This window comes from Diorhabda sublineata, chromosome 6 (assembly GCF_026230105.1).
Source record: "Diorhabda sublineata isolate icDioSubl1.1 chromosome 6, icDioSubl1.1, whole genome shotgun sequence".
Taxonomy (NCBI): domain Eukaryota; kingdom Metazoa; phylum Arthropoda; class Insecta; order Coleoptera; family Chrysomelidae; genus Diorhabda; species Diorhabda sublineata.
The window spans coordinates 3,034,382-3,055,117 of record NC_079479.1 but is presented as its reverse complement, the minus strand read 5'-3'; the positions used below and the strand labels follow the sequence as shown (position 1 = coordinate 3,055,117).

Here is a 20,736-nt window from a genome sequence, read left to right as displayed (position 1 = left end):
CAAAATTGTCGACAAGAGTTTTTATAATCTGCAATTGATATTGGAAGAGCTATATGAACTGTATGTACACAATTTCTTCGAAATATTTCTGACAGGGACAGTCTGCGATAATTATTTATTTACTATTATGGTTTTTGCTTTGAAATTTCGTTGGACGGATGGATGGGGTACAAAAAGGGCTCAATTCACGTCTGGTACCCAGTTTAAACCGAACTCCCTTACAACTAGGTAGATTTTACTCGTTTATTTACGTTCTATAATTTAATATTCAATTGTAATAAGTTATTGAGTTATAATATTGATTTTTTCCAAGTTCCAAGTGAGACTACAATTGAGTGCATGTCTAAATGATCAGACAGATCAAACAGAATTGTCGGCAAGGGTTTTTATAATCTGCAATTGATATTGGAAGAGCTATATCAGCTGTATGTACACAATTTCTTCGAAATATTTCTGACAGGGACAGTCTGCGATAATTATTTATTTACTATTATGGTTTTTGCTTTGAAATTTCGTTGGACGGATGGATGGGGTACAAAAAGGGCTTAATTCACGTCTGGTACCCAGTTTAAACCGAACTCCCTTACAACTAGGTAGATTTTACTCGTTTATTTACGTTCTATAATTTAATATTCAATTGTAATAAGTTATTGAGTTATAATATTGATTTTTTCCAAGTTCCAAGTGAGACTACAATTGAGTGCATGTCTAAATGATCAGACAGATCAAACAGAATTGTCGGCAAGGGTTTTTATAATCTGCAATTGATATTGGAAGAGCTATATCAGCTGTATGTACACAATTTCTTCGAAATATTAGTGACAGGGACAGTCTGTGATAATTATTTATTTACCTTTATGGTTTTTGCTTTGAAATTTCGTTGGACGAATGGATGGGGTACAAAAAGGGCTCAGTTCATGTCTGGTACCCTGTTTAAACCAAACTTCCTTACATTTTACTCGTCTGTCAAAATAACGAGTTATAATAATGATTTTTTTCCAAGTTCCAAGTGAGACTACAATTGAGTGCATGTCTAAATGATCAGACAGATCAAACAAAATTGTCGACAAGGGTTTTTATAATCTGCAATTGATATTGGAAGAGCTATATGAACTGTATGTACACAATTTCTTCGAAATATTTCTGACAGGGACAGTCTGCGATAATTATTTATTTACTATTATGGTTTTTGCTTTGAAATTTCGTTGGACGGATGGATGGGGTACAAAAAGAGCTCAATTCACGTCTGGTACCCAGTTTAAACCGAACTCCCTTACAACTAGGTAGATTTTACTCGTTTATTTACGTTCTATAATTTAATATTCAATTGTAATAAGTTATTGAGTTATAATATTGATTTTTTCCAAGTTTCAAGTGAGACTACAATTGAGTGCATATCTAAATGATCAGACAGATCAAACAAAAATGTCGGCAAGGGTTTTTGTAATCTGCAATTGATATTGGAAGAGCTATATCAGCTGTATGTACATAATTTCTTCGAAATATTAGTGACAGGGACAGTCTGTGATAATTATTTATTTACTATTATGGTTTTTGCTTTGAAATTTCGTTGGACGGATGGATGGGGTACAAAAAGAGCTCAATTCACGTCTGGTACCCAGTTTAAACCGAACTCCCTTACAACTAGGTAGATTTTACTCGTCTATTTACGTTCTATAATTTAGTATTCAATTGTAGCAAGTTAACGTGGTATAAAAATATTATTTTCTTCCGAATAAGACTATAATTAAGTGCATATTTTTAAAAGTATTTATAAAAATAATAAATTGATGAAATGAGGTGTCTACAGCTAAGGTAGATCAAACAAAATTGTCGGCAAGGGTTTGTATATGAGTTTTTATAATCTGCAATTGATATAAGCGTCAATTTGTTGATGTAGATGGTAAACAAGGAGGATACTGCAGCAGATTTCACTGGATTTCACTAGAAAATATGAAATTTGACAATCAAGCTACAGATAAGTTTGCAGTTTTGTTGTGTATACTGTTGCATACCTAGGGGATAGAGATAGAGATAGAGACCTGAATTGATCGGTCTTTGAGACGACAAACCGCTAGATCCTAATTTATTTAGAAGGTTGGCATGCCAAACTTTGTCAAAAGCCTTCGATAAGTCCAATGGTATTGTTTATCTATAGCTTCGGTTCGTACGGTGGAGACATAAGTCAGTAGATCCCCAAAATGGTCGTTGATGATATTTTTGTTTTATATAGTTTCTAATATGGATTAAATTTCTCTATTAGCGTCGTTTTACTTACAAAACAAAACCTTCTTCTGATATTAAAAATAGTTATTAACCACTTTAACCACAACAGATAAAAAACATTACATAACAGTACTTTGCGCTTCTTCGCTGTTAAGTTTTTCTATGAATTTGTTAAACATATGACTCATTATTTGGTATTAATATGAATAAGCAACAATTTTTATTGTTTCCAATTTTTTCACGTACTGTAAACGCATCATACCGAAGCGGAATTTATGAAACGGCGTACGCCAGTGGAAAAACAAACCTTGGCCGTTTCAAACTTATAATACCTTTGTGCTAAAGCTTTCATGACATTTTGACGAAGGCCAGGAGAAAATTCTCTTTTATTATTGTTTTTATTTTAATCGGAAAGAAGAACGGCCAGCGAATTATGGTGGATCACACATCGATGTTATCGAAACCAAACCAATCTGGTAAGAATGTCACACAATAGAATTGGATGCCGGAAGTGGAGAGGACCACGTAGAATTCGGAAAAAAGGAAATTCGAGGGATGATGATACGACAAAAATAAAAGAAAAATAGAACTTACCTGTGGCGCAAAGGGTGATGATGGTTTTGGCGTGATTGTGGACTCGTTTGTAACCAATGTTCCAATCTTTTTCTAATAACCGACTCAGAAGATGTTTTAGAAAATCGTGAGGCGTGACGGCGGATATATCCCATTTTAATTTACTCAAGACTAGAAGTTCCCAATTCTGAAACAAACAAACAGAGTCAAATTTATCAATTTTTAATAATTTTTCAGTAGATCGTGTACGTTTTTTTTGACACGAATCGGTATTTTTTATCTTTTGTAATTTCCCTTTTTCAATAAGCTAGTTTACAACTCAATGTTACCAATTTGTTTAGATAATAGTTAGGGGGGATGTAAAATCAGCCAAAACCTAATCTAACCTAACTATTCAAAAATGAGTTTTACATAAATCTGATTTTAATACAATAATATACTTAAATACATCCCTAAATCGGATTCTTATGTATTAGATAAACGATCGGGAATGCCTGAATTTAGCAAGAACGCGAGAAAAAAATTGGGTTAGGTTCCAAATGATTTGGACGCATTTAAAAGGCGGATTTATAAGGTTTCGGATTGGTACGGTATAAATTCTTGTTAAATACCACACGAAACGATTAAAAATCTATAAAAGAACAGGTTTTCAGGTTTTCAATCTAGTGTTAATAAGTAATTAGTTTTATTGGCACTAGAAGTAAACTGGCTTCTCTTCAGCGGTATGTGAAGAATCTCTTGAGCTTTAATTTACAACCTTCTACTGAAAAAGGCATGTAATTGTTGTTAGGTATGCAAACGGTTTACAAGTCTGTATGTTAAATAAACAATAGATCAAGAAACGCAACAACAATTAATTGTTGACATATTATTTGGTCATTGTGGCGAAGAAACCGTCCGTGAACGGATCAGAGCGAAATAGAGGGTCAACAACCGATTGTGTACTGGACCTCGGCTCAGTCAGTAAATTGCATCGGCGTCTTTATTATATTCTGTGCAGCTTAAAAATTGAACTTTTTTTCTTTTATATAATAACCAACTCATAACTATGCAGAATATGCGAATTACATATTTAACTGTATTCGAATACCACAATTGAAGAGAGTGACACTTTTGTAGATCTGAGGGGGAAAATATAGACGAAACATTGGCGTACGGTTACAATTATTAAACGAATCCATTTGGATACAAATTATAATTATTATTTGTTATAGCATTTTGAATAAAGCAATTTTGTTGTTCGCGGATTGATGAACAAAAACGCCGATAAACTGCCCCGTTTGAAGAATAAGAAAGTACCGTTTCAACAAATGTTGGGAATCAATGAAAACGAAGGAAAAAATTGCATGAAATAGGCCTCAAATTGCTACAGCATCTACCGTTTTCTGCAGATCTGGTTCCTAGCGATTATTTTCTGTTCTCAGAACCTTTTCCTAAACCGAATATTCGAGATATTGGACATTCTAAGAAATCCTGCAAACCATATTGATCTAAAGTACTTTTTCTGCGGGAAAAACCAACAAGATATTTAGTGATTAGATTCGTTGTTGTAAAAAAGTTTTTTCTGCTTACTTTTTAGAGACAAATAAAAAATATTTTGTACAAGACTCCACATCTTGTTGTTCCGCTTCCAAAATATGTAGATTCCTCCTAAAGGAGGCTTTTTTTGGGGGGAGTGTTAGTACTACTTTTTAAAGATACTTAAACCTTTCAAAGAACTGGAAAAGAATAGGAACATCAATGATTATACAAGAAGTAGATGCTCTGCCTTGATGTCTTCTGCCATGACCACGCCACCAGTTTCACGTCGTTTCTGGGTATGAATCTTTTGGATTGTCTTAACCTGGAGTGTTTCTCTAGTAAGACTCCATTTGATTCTTCAGCCATTCGTTCAGCTCGTTCCCCTTTTTCTTATACCTAGTTTGGATGCGAATTCAAAAGCTTCCAGGATCTTCAAGACCGCTTGGCTATCTCCTGAGCACTTTTGTTTATTGCTAGATGTAGATCCTTGCGCTAGGTTCGAACCGTCTGTGTACCAGAGATACACTTCGAATGGGGTATCTTTGTCTAACATGCTTTGCATTTGGTCCATTCGTTTGTCGAGGCTTTCAAGATTTATTAAATCTAGAATCTTTAGGTGACCTATTAGATTTCCTGGCTTCAGTTTTACTGTCTGGATTGGACTGTGGTCGGAGCTTCTAAAGCAGGTTGACATTACCCCCGTAATACCTAGACAGATTAGCATTTGAATCTTGTTTATTTTTTTCTTTTGAGAAATAGAGGTCAGTAATCTAAAGTATCGAAGTTTAAGGATGAAAAATATATTAAATTAATCTTGAGAATACCACCTCACAAAGGCTATACAGAGGATGCTGCATCTTCTAAATACTTTTCAAAATATATGTTCAGAAGCTCTAACAACTTGGTAAAAGGAAACTGGGATCCAAGTCGACGATTCTTCCTTCAGTTTGCCGGAAAAGCAGTTGATTCATAAGGACACGTGCAGAGGGAAGATTACCAAGAAAACAATAATGGAGTGGAGAACAGAAATAGATGAAGAGTAAGATTATTATGGAGGAATGGAATAGGAGAAGAAGAACTGAAGGAAAGAGTGGCAATTAGTCACCAGAGGAGATAATTCCGATAGAGGACAATCTTTCAATAACTTTAAGTTACCAGAAATGTAGAATCTGTTTAAGTTGTTCAGGACATTTTTGCAAATTGAAATTTTGCGACAAACTTTTTATACCTGGCCTCATACGTTTCTAAAATTGATGTGGTTGATGATAATCACTAGTACTAGGCTTAGAAGAACCACCGTTAGAATCTACAAGAAATATTTGATCTTTAAGTAGATAGACTTCGGAGGAAGAATCAAAAGATTTGAAAAGATCGCAGCGGAATGTTATTAAAATATAATATTGTTATTTGAGTTCCTGTCCCTTGTATCTTGATGACTTATTTCGCTAGATCAAACAATAAATGTTAAACATACTATATTTAATCCAAGGAAATGACTCTTGTGATTTACAAAGAGAAAATGCAATTAAGATGCTTCAAAATAAACATCAAGCATTTACAAAAGAAAAATAAACATAATTATTAACGTTGTGTAATTAGTGTAAAAATTCTTTTCTTATTAGTTGTAAGTAAGAAAATTTCATTCATTATAAATGCCGAATGATATCATCTAGCTATGAAATGAAATTTTTAAACGACTCCCATCGTTTTACAAACAAATTGCGGCTATTATCGAGTGACGAAATATCGATTTCATACATTTATCATTCAATATGTATCACCACTCTCAATTATTTCAAAAAATACTGTCTTACTAAAATTTGTTAAAGGAAGAAAAATAGTAAAGCAAAACAATGATCAGTACGTGATCAGCACGTGAACATCAGGGTCACTGCATCGTTATAGGTCCAAATCAGTGACACTATAATTCACCACAAATAAAAAGCCGTGTGGGAGTGCGAGCGGAGATTGATGATGAAGTTGTTGACATTAGCTATACTGTACCCAAGAAAAGAGCATTATAAGGGAAAAAAATGAGTTTTTTTCTTACGAAACGTTACCTACAGTGGATATGAGTAGTTCTGATAGTAATTAACGAAGATAAGATAAAAAAAACGAGGAAGGAAAAGTTTATTATAAGAAAAAGCGGAAATAATTGTGGGAGAACACCATAGAAAAAATAAAAAGAAAATAGAAAAATTTACAACTTGGATAAAACATGGGTAAAGGCTGGATATATCAAGGATAAGGTTTAGGTGGACTCCACCATGAAATCCACAAGATAAACATTCTTGGTGTTAATTTTTATAAATTTTTTCGATAGCATACGGCTACACTGATTTGTTCACAGTAGTTATAAGCATATTCGTTATTTGATATCCATACTTTTCAGATAGAAATAAATAAAAGCAAACAGAAACACGTCCAGATCATTTATTAAATTACAATTATACGTTTTATAATTCATAATAACCAGTTTATCGTTAGAATTATATAATTATAATTTATTATATTACAGCTGTCAATTGTCAAAACGTTTGAATATAAACTAATTTTCTTTTAATGTTAATTATGTAGTTGATTATTGAATAAATATTACGATAGAGTCTTGGGAACTTTTTGATAAGTCCGGTCTCCATTAAATCCACTCCTGCGCTCAGTTGATTTGATTTGTATGTACAATCGGTCAGATAATGAAACCAACGAACAAGCAGAACGGGTCTCCACCACGATTTCTTTTCTAAAGTTATACACATACGCATTCCTGAGGAGAAAGAGAAAGATAGATTTTAGTCGGCGGTATTTCGACCTTCAACCCTCCGCTTTACCTATATGCAGTTCTATCTTTTCGTTGTGAAAATCCGAAAAAATTCAATGCACACGGCAGTGACAAGTTTCAACAAGCTTTACACAAAGTTTAAACTTGCTGTTTCGATCTATTTCATTTTAGTTGTTTTTCAAAATTCCTCAAATTCAGCGCTGTTTTACTAAAGAACGATTAGCACCAACTCAAATCGATTCGAATCGAAAACAGAATGGAAGATGTTTACGAAGGCTTGTGTCCATCATTTTGAACTACTAAAAGTTGTGGACGAAAATAACTAGTAGTGGGAAAAATTATTTTAAGTGACCAGCGCCTAAAAACAAAAAAAACAGACCGGTAAGTGTTAAAAGGTGTTTTACTATGATCCGACGTCTAAAAGAGATCCCATGGAGTAGGAGGATAAAGGAGAGCCCGTTCCAAAAAGAGCAAGGGTCACCAAAAAAGTGATGGATACAATATTTTGGGATTGTAAGGTAAAATCAACCGAGGCGTACGTCTACTGCATCACCAATACTCCAATCCACGCTTCTTCGCTTAATAAAAAAACTGTACACGAATGTGGCCTTCCAGATCCTGATCTGGCTCCGTTTCCCCGTTCGGTCTTAAATCTGAAGGTCGAGTTAGGGGTAGAAAATTTAGATTTAACAGCTACGGTCACATTAAACAGACGGGGTTGGTTCTGAAGATGCACGCATTTGGTCGATAACATTTTTTGGCTTTTTATAAGACATTTGCGCGGAATTATGTATGATTCACAGGTGACTTAGCAAAAATTATTGATGATAATTCCGAGCTGCTTACAGAATTTAACGACATGGTTTTCCACTATGAAATTTATGTTGAAAAAAAAAGTGTGAAATCTAAAAGTGACTTTTTCAATGATGCAATTATTGAACCCTGTCTTTTATTTAACACTTCCTTTTTAAAATTGCCGTTATACCGCCGGCGCAGTGACAAGAGGACAAGTTCCACCAAAATATACCTGTTAATTTTAATAAAGGTACCTGTTAAAGCTGGAATTCCAACCGATTAACAGGTAGGTCAAGTTTTATCCTTCTGAGAATTTACAAATAAGAGGCTGCCGGCCCCACTCGGAGATTCGGGCCTTCGTCTCATTGTGAAAATTCTTCATGGGATGTCGAGCTGACCGTTTACAGGCCGATATACAGAGTGGATCTATTTATTAACAGATTAACAAGAATTTCGATTTAATTTGAATTTCTTTAGTATCAAAATTATTTTTAAAATCTGGCAACGTTGTTTAACGTGTTTCGTTTGCTATAGAAATATATAGTTAACGTTTAATTTTTTTAATTGGGTTGGCGACAAAGTAATTTCGTTTTGTAGTATAAAATAAAACAAATAGTTTGTAAACAATTATATATTTTTCATTTTGCTCAATGACCTTTCTGGTCCTTATCAGCGAGTAACTGAATTAGGTGCGATTGAAGGTCGTCGTCATTTGTGAAAGTTTCACCATTCAAAGAATTACTGCAAACTACGAAATAAACAGTAATCACATGGTTCAAGATCAGGACTGTATGGAGGATATGACATCACTTAGTTTCCCACGAGTTGTCAAAGATGTGTGATGCCTTGCATTATCGTGGTGGACAATTCTGGCCGTTTTTCTTCGATTGCTTCATCTAGTTCCAATAATTGTTGTCAGTAAACATCAGAATTGATCGATTGGTTAATTAGAAGCAGCTCAAAAAACACAACATCTGCGTAATCCAACCAAACTGACATCACGAGCTGTTTTTGTAGTTTTTCGGCTTTCGTTGTGGTTTGTGCTGGTTCATGGAGTTTGCTCTACGATCATTTTCGAACTACGTTACTGCTCAGGGCCCATTTTTCATCACCAGTGACGATTCTTTTCAATAAAAGGTCGCAATTGTGGATTCTTTGTGTTGAATGAATTTCTTTCACGTTGTGAGGTACCCAAATATCAAGACATTTTAATTGTTTCTCAATTGTGTGTGCGATACATATAGACTCTTCATAAACTCGAACAGTTATGTGAGGATCCTCTTTGATTTGGTCATCATCAACTTCAGTAGGCTGACCAGAACTTTTCTCATCTTTGAGGTAAAAATTTCCAGAACGGAATTTTTGTATATCAATTTTGATACGTGCGCTCTATTAAGCAATCAGCATCATAAACTTCGTCGATGTGACCAGTATCACGTGACAAAACGGCAAAATACAGCACTAACATAAGTTAGTCAAAAAATAAAGCAACGCTCTCTATTAGTAAAAAGCGAAAGTTGCTAACCTTATATATCTAGTCTTGGTTATTGGTTTAGTTGTTGGAAAATGTTTATATTCCACCCTGTAGAGTCGGCAAAAGCTGTTTTTGAACCGAACATCTCTCGTTTCATGACAGTAATATATCTAACAATAAGAACTTGACAGATACCCTTTGTACTGTGGCGCCGGATCACATCGAAGCGTTACTTTAATGTCTTCTCATAATAAAACATTAATTTGCCGGGTACCTTTCGCAGACCCTTTGTTTCGTTTCGATTCTTTTTTAGTCTATTGGAATGGATTCTCTTTTTCATTATTGATATGGTGTGAAAAGGGATTTCTGGATTTTACTTTTTGTTGTTCGAAAAACTCATTTATTTTTTTCTTATTTTTGTATTAAATAATAGTTTTTTTTTTTCGTTTGCTCTATATCGACTGATAAATTGATGGATTTTTTGGTTTTATTTCGGTCATATTAACATTTTTCCCTGTCAGGAATAGAACAGAAAAAAAAAACTTTTTGGTCAGTACTCATTTGAAAAAAGTCTGATATTTTTTCATAATCTACTTTGGATTTTGTTTATTCTGAATATAATTCATCCATACTAATGTTGAGTCAATACAAATTTAGATTATCTAAATTTTCTCAAAATGATTAAATTTGACGCGAAAAGTTATGTTTTGAGAACGCACCCACTCCTATGTCTGTCAGTGATTGACAGTCTTGAATATTTGACATTGACAGATACGTTCAGAAACACATTCGTTTGTAGCTGCAAACATTATTTTGTATACTTTATTTTTCTTTAACAGTAAAAAGTATAATTTAGTGAGAAACAGTTTAGTTCGCAACACTACTTGTATATGAAACACATATCTTTAGATATTTCTTGAAATGCCCCAATTTATTTCTGTCGGTGTTGAGTGCCAGAAAAGGACAGTAAGATCCATCAATTCGATGATTTGTCCGTTCAAAAACGTTTTTGTTTGAGCTGATCTGTGAAATGTTATGTTTTGAGAACGCACACACTGCCATGTCTGTCAGTGATTGACAGTCTTGAATATTTGACATTGACAGATACGTTCAGAAACACATTCGTTTGTAGCTGCAAACATTATTTTGTATACTTTATTTTTCTTTAACAGTAAAAAGTATAATTTAGTGAGAAACAGTTTAGTTCGCAACACTACTTGTATATGAAACACATATCTTTAGATATTTCTTGAAATGCCCCAATTTATTTCTGTCGGTGTTGAGTGCCAGAAAAGGACAGTAAGATCCATCAATTCGATTATTTGTCCGTTCAAAAACGTTTTTGTTTGAACTGATATGTGAAAAGTTGTATTCTGAGAACGCACACACTCCCATGTCTGTCAGTGAGTGACAGTCTTGAATATTTGACATTGACAGATACGTTCAGAAACACATTCGTTTGTAGATTATGATATATGATAAGATTTAAGATTAAAATATTTTCAAATAATGATTAAACACCCTTTATATTTCAAACGATACAAAAGTATTGGTTATATAATAAAAGTAATAACTTTATACATCACTGACATCCTTGAAATAATATAACTAATATACTACAATTTTTAACGCAGTCATGATACCAGTTAGGCGTATTTATTTTTTTTTACGTTATGTAAAAATAGTTTTGAGTAAAATGTATGATTAAGTCGATTCAATGTAATTAAATTTCTTAGTTTTAATCATTTATGAATCACTCTAGGAAATAACAAACATTCCTAAAGTTGTTCCATATAGTATAATGAAAACAGTGTGATAACAATTAAATATTACAAAATGAGTCAAATTTATAACGTTCAAAGTAAAATTGGAATTTAGTTTCACTAAAATTAACATCAATACTATGTGAAAACGTGATAGTACGTTCCATAATTCAGATGTAAATATTGAAATATGTGACTTATTGTATTTATGGTAATTAACGGAAAATCTATACATTCCGGCAACGTCGAGACGAAGTATCTGCGTTCCAGCTTCGACACTGAATCGGTATTCACCATAGGGATAACGAACAGTTAAAAACTAACGTTTTTATTTATAGAATTTTTCCTTTTCTAAAAGATCTAAAGCTTTCTCCGGCTGTTTCTGACCTGCCGAATGTCTTCTTTCTGGACGTTTTAAAATCGCATGCTTTGTTCAGAATATGTTCTGAACATAAATTCCTCCAAGAACGATTTATGTACTTGTTAAATTATAATTTGAATCCAAAACTGGATAAGAGAATGAAATAAATATAATTAATTTCATTAATTCAACTACCACGTTGTTTAAATATAAGTACGAAAAAAACCAAATAGGTTAGTTAGTGGTAAATATCACAAAAACGATGAATGCGCATGTCCAAGAATTACATTAAGCGTGTTAAGAACACGTTCGGAATTAGAAATTTGATGACAGAACATGTTCAGGATATCTACCGCGGACAAAGCGGTATAGTAATAATACAGATTGTTGACGAGATTTTTGATATTAACTATTTTCGAATTTGATCTTTGATATTCCATTGGTTTTAAATTAAAAAATAGAAATTCATTGCGTAAATAGAGTATGTACACAACGAGGTATGTATTATTTCAAGGAACTCGGTTCATTTTTTAAATTCTTGTCAACCAGTTTTCTGATAAGGGGAAGATAAGTTACATGGTTAGAAAAAAAATTAACCCTAAATATTGACTTAAAGATAATAATTGGTTGTTCCAAGAATTTGTACTTACTTTTGAAACAAAAATATTTACTACAACTGTCACTTATTGTTCAATATTTTTGATTAAAGAAATATAATTTTTATTACGTAATAATGAGTGCAAATTTTTCTATTTTAAAAAACTTTAGTCGAAATCTTGTGACAAACTAAGAAACAAACATACAAATACCTAACTAAATACAGATTTGTTTTGAACTGGCAAATGATTGTGTATTTTTTTGCATTGTAAAGTATTGAGCCCTCAACGTGGAGTAGGTCGTGCTTACGAATTAGGCAAACGAATTAGAAGATGAATAAGGAAGTAATACTTAATATTTTGAATCATCTAAAAAAGTCGAAGCATTCCTACTTTTGAGTTTGAGTCGCATAACACGTACCCCAGAAGGGAATGGGGACATGCGCCTCACGACTGCAATTTTTGATAGATTTATAAAAAAATCATAAAAACTGAGATTGTTAAAGACTTTTGAATGTCAGTGTGTCGATTTTTTGGCTCACGATTGTAATTTTTGGTAGATTTATAGAAAAATAATAAAAACTGAGACTGTTAGAGACTTTTGAATGTCAGTGAATCAATTTTTTGCCTCACGATTGTAATTTTTGAAAAATTTATAGAAAAATCATAAAAACTGAGATTGTTAGAGACTTTTGAATGTCAGTGTGTCGATTTTTTGGCTCACGATTGTAATTTTTTAAAAATTTATAGAAAAATCATAAAACTGAGACTATTAGAGACTTTTGAATGTCAGTGAGTCGATTTTTTGCTTCACGATTGTAATTTTTGATAGATTTATAGAAAAATCATAAAACTGAGACTATTAGAGACTTTTGAATGTCAGTAGTCGATTTTTTGCTTCACGATTGTAATTTTTGATAGATTTATAGAAAAATCATAAAAACTGAGATTGTTAAAGACTTTTGAATGTCAGTGTGTCGATTTTTTGGCTCACGATTGTAATTTTTGATAGATTTATAGAAAAATCATAAAACTGAGACTATTAGAGACTTTTGAATGTCAGTGAGTCGATTTTTTGCTTCACGATTGTAATTTTTGATAGATTTATAGAAAAATCATAAAAACTGAGATTGTTAAAGACTTTTGAATGTCAGTGTGTCGATTTTTTGGCTCACGATTGTAATTTTTGATAGATTTATAGAAAATTCATAAAACTGAGACTATTAGAGACTTTTGAATGTCAGTGAGTCGATTTTTTGCTTCACGATTGTAATTTTTGATAGATTTATAGAAAAATCATAAAAACTGAGATTGTTAAAGACTTTTGAATGTCAGTGTGTCGATTTTTTGGCTCACGATTGTAATTTTTGATAGATTTATAGAAAAATCATAAAACTGAGACTATTAGAGACTTTTGAATGTCAGTGAGTCGATTTTTTGCTTCACGATTGTAATTTTTGATAGATTTATAGAAAAATCATAAAAACTGAGATTGTTAAAGACTTTTGAATGTCAGTGAGTCGATTTTTTGCTTCACGATTGTAATTTTTGATAGATTTATAGAAAAATCATAAAAACTGAGATTGTTAAAGACTTTTGAATGTCAGTGAAACAATTTTTTGCCTCACGATTGTAATTTTTTAAAAATTTATAGAAAAATCATAAAAACTGAGACTGTTAGAGACTTTTGAATGTCAGTGAATCACTTTTTTGCTTCACGATTGTAATTTTTGAAAGATTTATAGAAAAATCATGAAAACTGAGACTGTTAGAGACTTTTGAATGTCAGTGTGTCGATTTTTTGGCTCACGATTGTAATTTTTGATAGATTTATAGAAAAATCATAAAACTGAGACTATTAGAGACTTTTGAATGTCAGTGAGTCGATTTTTTGCTTCACGATTGTAATTTTTGATAGATTTATAGAAAAATCATAAAAACTGAGATTGTTAAAGACTTTTGAATGTCAGTGTGTCGATTTTTTGGCTCACGATTGTAATTTTTGATAGATTTATAGAAAAATCATAAAACTGAGACTATTAGAGACTTTTGAATGTCAGTGAGTCGATTTTTTGCTTCACGATTGTAATTTTTGATAGATTTATAGAAAAATCATAAAAACTGAGATTGTTAAAGACTTTTGAATGTCAGTGTGTCGATTTTTTGGCTCACGATTGTAATTTTTGATAGATTTATAGAAAAATCATAAAACTGAGACTATTAGAGACTTTTGAATGTCAGTGAGTCGATTTTTTGCTTCACGATTGTAATTTTTGATAGATTTATAGAAAAATCATAAAAACTGAGATTGTTAAAGACTTTTGAATGTCAGTGTGTCGATTTTTTGGCTCACGATTGTAATTTTTGATAGATTTATAGAAAAATCATAAAACTGAGACTATTAGAGACTTTTGAATGTCAGTGAGTCGATTTTTTGCTTCACGATTGTAATTTTTGATAGATTTATAGAAAAATCATAAAAACTGAGATTGTTAAAGACTTTTGAATGTCAGTGAGTCGATTTTTTGCTTCACGATTGTAATTTTTGATAGATTTATAGAAAAATCATAAAAACTGAGATTGTTAAAGACTTTTGAATGTCAGTGAAACAATTTTTTGCCTCACGATTGTAATTTTTTAAAAATTTATAGAAAAATCATAAAAACTGAGACTGTTAGAGACTTTTGAATGTCAGTGAATCACTTTTTTGCTTCACGATTGTAATTTTTGAAAGATTTATAGAAAAATCATGAAAACTGAGACTGTTAGAGACTTTTGAATGTCAGTGTGTCGATTTTTTGGCTCACGATTGTAATTTTTGATAGATTTATAGAAAAATCATAAAACTGAGACTATTAGAGACTTTTGAATGTCAGTGAGTCGATTTTTTGCTTCACGATTGTAATTTTTGATAGATTTATAGAAAAATCATAAAAACTGAGATTGTTAAAGACTTTTGAATGTCAGTGTGTCGATTTTTTGGCTCACGATTGTAATTTTTGATAGATTTATAGAAAAATCATAAAACTGAGACTATTAGAGACTTTTGAATGTCAGTGAGTCGATTTTTTGCTTCACGATTGTAATTTTTGATAGATTTATAGAAAAATCATAAAAACTGAGATTGTTAAAGACTTTTGAATGTCAGTGTGTCGATTTTTTGGCTCACGATTGTAATTTTTGATAGATTTATAGAAAAATCATAAAACTGAGACTATTAGAGACTTTTGAATGTCAGTGAGTCGATTTTTTGCTTCACGATTGTAATTTTTGATAGATTTATAGAAAAATCATAAAAACTGAGATTGTTAAAGACTTTTGAATGTCAGTGTGTCGATTTTTTGGCTCACGATTGTAATTTTTGATAGATTTATAGAAAAATCATAAAACTGAGACTATTAGAGACTTTTGAATGTCAGTGAGTCGATTTTTTGCTTCACGATTGTAATTTTTGATAGATTTATAGAAAAATCATAAAAACTGAGATTGTTAAAGACTTTTGAATGTCAGTGAGTCGATTTTTTGCTTCACGATTGTAATTTTTGATAGATTTATAGAAAAATCATAAAAACTGAGATTGTTAAAGACTTTTGAATGTCAGTGAAACAATTTTTTGCCTCACGATTGTAATTTTTTAAAAATTTATAGAAAAATCATAAAAACTGAGACTGTTAGAGACTTTTGAATGTCAGTGAATCACTTTTTTGCTTCACGATTGTAATTTTTGAAAGATTTATAGAAAAATCATGAAAACTGAGACTGTTAGAGACTTTTGAATGTCAGTGTGTCGATTTTTTGGCTCACGATTGTAATTTTTGATAGATTTATAGAAAAATCATAAAACTGAGACTATTAGAGACTTTTGAATGTCAGTGAATCAATTTTTTGCCTCACGATTGTAATTTTTTAAAAATTTATAGAAAAATCATAAAAACTGAGACTGTTAGAGACTTTTGAATGTCAGTGAATCACTTTTTTGCTTCACGATTGTAATTTTTGAAAGATTTATAGAAAAATCATGAAAACTGAGACTGTTAGAGACTTTTGAATGTCAGTGAATCAATTTTTTGCCTCACGATTGTAATTTTTGAAAAATTTATAGAAAAATCATAAAAACTGAGATTGTTAGAGACTTTTGAATGTCAGTGAATCACTTTTTTGCTTCACGATTGTAATTTTTGAAAGATTTATAGAAAAATCATGAAAACTGAGACTGTTAGAGACTTTTGAATGTCAGTGAGTCGATTTTTTGGCTCACGATTGTAATTTTTGAAAGATTTATAGAAAAATAATATAAACTGAGACTGTTAGAGACTTTTGAATGTCAGTGAGTCGATTTTTTGGCTCACGATTGTAATTTTTGAAAGATTTATAGAAAAATAATATAAACTGAGACTGTTAGAGACTTTTGAATATCAGTGAATCGATTTTTTGCCTCACGATTGTAATTTTTGATAGATTTATAGAAAAATCATAAAAACTGAGACTGTTAGAGACTTTTGAATGTCAGTGAATCACTTTTTTGCTTCACGATTGTAATTTTTGAAAGATTTATAGAAAAATAATATAAACTGAGACTGTTAGAGACTTTTGAATATCAGTGAATCGATTTTTTGCCTCACGATTGTAATTTTTGATAGATTTATAGAAAAATAATATAAACTGAGACTGTTAGAGACTTTTGAATATCAGTGAATCGATTTTTTGCTTCACGATTGTAATTTTTGAAAGATTTATAGAAAAATAATATAAACTGAGACTGTTAGAGACTTTTGAATATCAGTGAATCGATTTTTTGCCTCACGATTGTAATTTTTGATAGATTTATAGAAAAATAATATAAACTGAGACTGTTAGAGACTTTTGAATATCAGTGAATCGATTTTTTGCTTCACGATTGTAATTTTTGAAAGATTTATAGAAAAATAATATAAACTGAGACTGTTAGAGACTTTTGAATATCAGTGAATCGATTTTTTGCCTCACGATTGTAATTTTTGATAGATTTATAGAAAAATAATATAAACTGAGACTGTTAGAGACTTTTGAATGTCAGTGAATCACTTTTTTGCTTCACGATTGTAATTTTTGAAAGATTTATAGAAAAATCATGAAAACTGAGACTGTTAGAGACTTTTGAATGTCAGTGTGTCGATTTTTTGGCTCACGATTGTAATTTTTGATAGATTTATAGAAAAATCATAAAACTGAGACTATTAGAGACTTTTGAATGTCAGTGAGTCGATTTTTTGCTTCACGATTGTAATTTTTGATAGATTTATAGAAAAATCATAAAAACTGAGATTGTTAGAGACTTTTGAATGTCAGTGAATCAATTTTTTGCCTCACGATTGTAATTTTTTAAAAATTTATAGAAAAATCATAAAAACTGAGACTGTTAGAGACTTTTGAATGTCAGTGAATCACTTTTTTGCTTCACGATTGTAATTTTTGAAAGATTTATAGAAAAATCATGAAAACTGAGACTGTTAGAGACTTTTGAATGTCAGTGAATCAATTTTTTGCCTCACGATTGTAATTTTTGAAAAATTTATAGAAAAATCATAAAAACTGAGATTGTTAGAGACTTTTGAATGTCAGTGAATCACTTTTTTGCTTCACGATTGTAATTTTTGAAAGATTTATAGAAAAATCATGAAAACTGAGACTATTAGAGACTTTTGAATGTCAGTGAGTCGATTTTTTGCTTCACGATTGTAATTTTTGATAGATTTATAGAAAAATCATAAAAACTGAGATTGTTAAAGACTTTTGAATGTCAGTGTGTCGATTTTTTGGCTCACGATTGTAATTTTTGATAGATTTATAGAAAAATCATAAAACTGAGACTATTAGAGACTTTTGAATGTCAGTGAGTCGATTTTTTGCTTCACGATTGTAATTTTTGATAGATTTATAGAAAAATCATAAAAACTGAGATTGTTAAAGACTTTTGAATGTCAGTGTGTCGATTTTTTGGCTCACGATTGTAATTTTTGATAGATTTATAGAAAAATCATAAAACTGAGACTATTAGAGACTTTTGAATGTCAGTGAGTCGATTTTTTGCTTCACGATTGTAATTTTTGATAGATTTATAGAAAAATCATAAAAACTGAGATTGTTAAAGACTTTTGAATGTCAGTGTGTCGATTTTTTGGCTCACGATTGTAATTTTTGATAGATTTATAGAAAAATCATAAAACTGAGACTATTAGAGACTTTTGAATGTCAGTGAGTCGATTTTTTGCTTCACGATTGTAATTTTTGATAGATTTATAGAAAAATCATAAAAACTGAGATTGTTAAAGACTTTTGAATGTCAGTGAGTCGATTTTTTGCTTCACGATTGTAATTTTTGATAGATTTATAGAAAAATCATAAAAACTGAGATTGTTAAAGACTTTTGAATGTCAGTGAAACAATTTTTTGCCTCACGATTGTAATTTTTTAAAAATTTATAGAAAAATCATAAAAACTGAGACTGTTAGAGACTTTTGAATGTCAGTGAATCACTTTTTTGCTTCACGATTGTAATTTTTGAAAGATTTATAGAAAAATCATGAAAACTGAGACTGTTAGAGACTTTTGAATGTCAGTGTGTCGATTTTTTGGCTCACGATTGTAATTTTTGATAGATTTATAGAAAAATCATAAAACTGAGACTATTAGAGACTTTTGAATGTCAGTGAATCAATTTTTTGCCTCACGATTGTAATTTTTTAAAAATTTATAGAAAAATCATAAAAACTGAGACTGTTAGAGACTTTTGAATGTCAGTGAATCACTTTTTTGCTTCACGATTGTAATTTTTGAAAGATTTATAGAAAAATCATGAAAACTGAGACTGTTAGAGACTTTTGAATGTCAGTGAATCAATTTTTTGCCTCACGATTGTAATTTTTGAAAAATTTATAGAAAAATCATAAAAACTGAGATTGTTAGAGACTTTTGAATGTCAGTGAATCACTTTTTTGCTTCACGATTGTAATTTTTGAAAGATTTATAGAAAAATCATGAAAACTGAGACTGTTAGAGACTTTTGAATGTCAGTGAGTCGATTTTTTGGCTCACGATTGTAATTTTTGAAAGATTTATAGAAAAATAATATAAACTGAGACTGTTAGAGACTTTTGAATGTCAGTGAGTCGATTTTTTGGCTCACGATTGTAATTTTTGAAAGATTTATAGAAAAATAATATAAACTGAGACTGTTAGAGACTTTTGAATATCAGTGAATCGATTTTTTGCCTCACGATTGTAATTTTTGATAGATTTATAGAAAAATCATAAAAACTGAGACTGTTAGAGACTTTTGAATGTCAGTGAATCACTTTTTTGCTTCACGATTGTAATTTTTGAAAGATTTATAGAAAAATAATATAAACTGAGACTGTTAGAGACTTTTGAATATCAGTGAATCGATTTTTTGCCTCACGATTGTAATTTTTGATAGATTTATAGAAAAATAATATAAACTGAGACTGTTAGAGACTTTTGAATATCAGTGAATCGATTTTTTGCTTCACGATTGTAATTTTTGAAAGATTTATAGAAAAATAATATAAACTGAGACTGTTAGAGACTTTTGAATATCAGTGAATAGATTTTTTGCCTCACGATTGTAATTTTTGATAGATTTATAGAAAAATAATATAAACTGAGACTGTTAGAGACTTTTGAATATCAGTGAATCGATTTTTTGCTTCACGATTGTAATTTTTGAAAGATTTATAGAAAAATAATATAAACTGAGACTGTTAGAGACTTTTGAATATCAGTGAATCGATTTTTTGCCTCACGATTGTAATTTTTGATAGATTTATAGAAAAATAATATAAACTGAGACTGTTAGAGACTTTTGAATGTCAGTGAATCACTTTTTTGCTTCACGATTGTAATTTTTGAAAGATTTATAGAAAAATCATGAAAACTGAGACTGTTAGAGACTTTTGAATGTCAGTGTGTCGATTTTTTGGCTCACGATTGTAATTTTTGATAGATTTATAGAAAAATCATAAAACTGAGACTATTAGAGACTTTTGAATGTCAGTGAGTCGATTTTTTGCTTCACGATTGTAATTTTTGATAGATTTATAGAAAAATCATAAAAACTGAGATTGTTAGAGACTTTTGAATGTCAGTGAATCAATTTTTTGCCTCACGATTGTAATTTTTTAAAAATTTATAGAAAAATCATAAAAACTGAGACTGTTAGAGACTTTTGAATGTCAGTGAATCACTTTTTTGCTTCACGATTGTAATTTTTGAAAGATTTATAGAAAAATCATGAAAACTGAGACTGTTAGAGACTTTTGAATGTCAGTGAATCAATTTTTTGCCTCACGATTGTAATTTTTGAAAAATTTATAGAAAAATCATAAAAACTGAGATTGTTAGAGACTTTTGAATGTCAGTGAATCACTTTTTTGCTTCACGATTGTAATTTTTGAAAGATTTATAGAAAAATCATGAAAACTGAGACTGTTAGAGACTTTTGAATGTCAGTGAGTCGATTTTTTGGCTCACGATTGTAATTTTTGAAAGATTTATAGAAAAATAATATAAACTGAGACTGTTAGAGACTTTTGAATGTCAGTGAGTCGATTTTTTGGCTCACGATTGTAATTTTTGAAAGATTTATAGAA

General features: G+C 30.9%; 1 protein-coding gene across 1 annotated transcript in view; it reads right to left on the bottom strand.

Moving 5' to 3' along the window:
• LOC130445958 (G1/S-specific cyclin-D2-like) overlaps positions 1-20,736 on the bottom strand; it is a 71,063-nt gene that overhangs the window by 12,541 nt on the left and 37,786 nt on the right. The window contains exon 3 of the mRNA XM_056781895.1: positions 2,821-2,986. Within this exon, the coding sequence (XP_056637873.1) occupies positions 2,821-2,986 (166 nt within the window). The remainder of the gene's footprint in view (positions 1-2,820; positions 2,987-20,736) is intronic.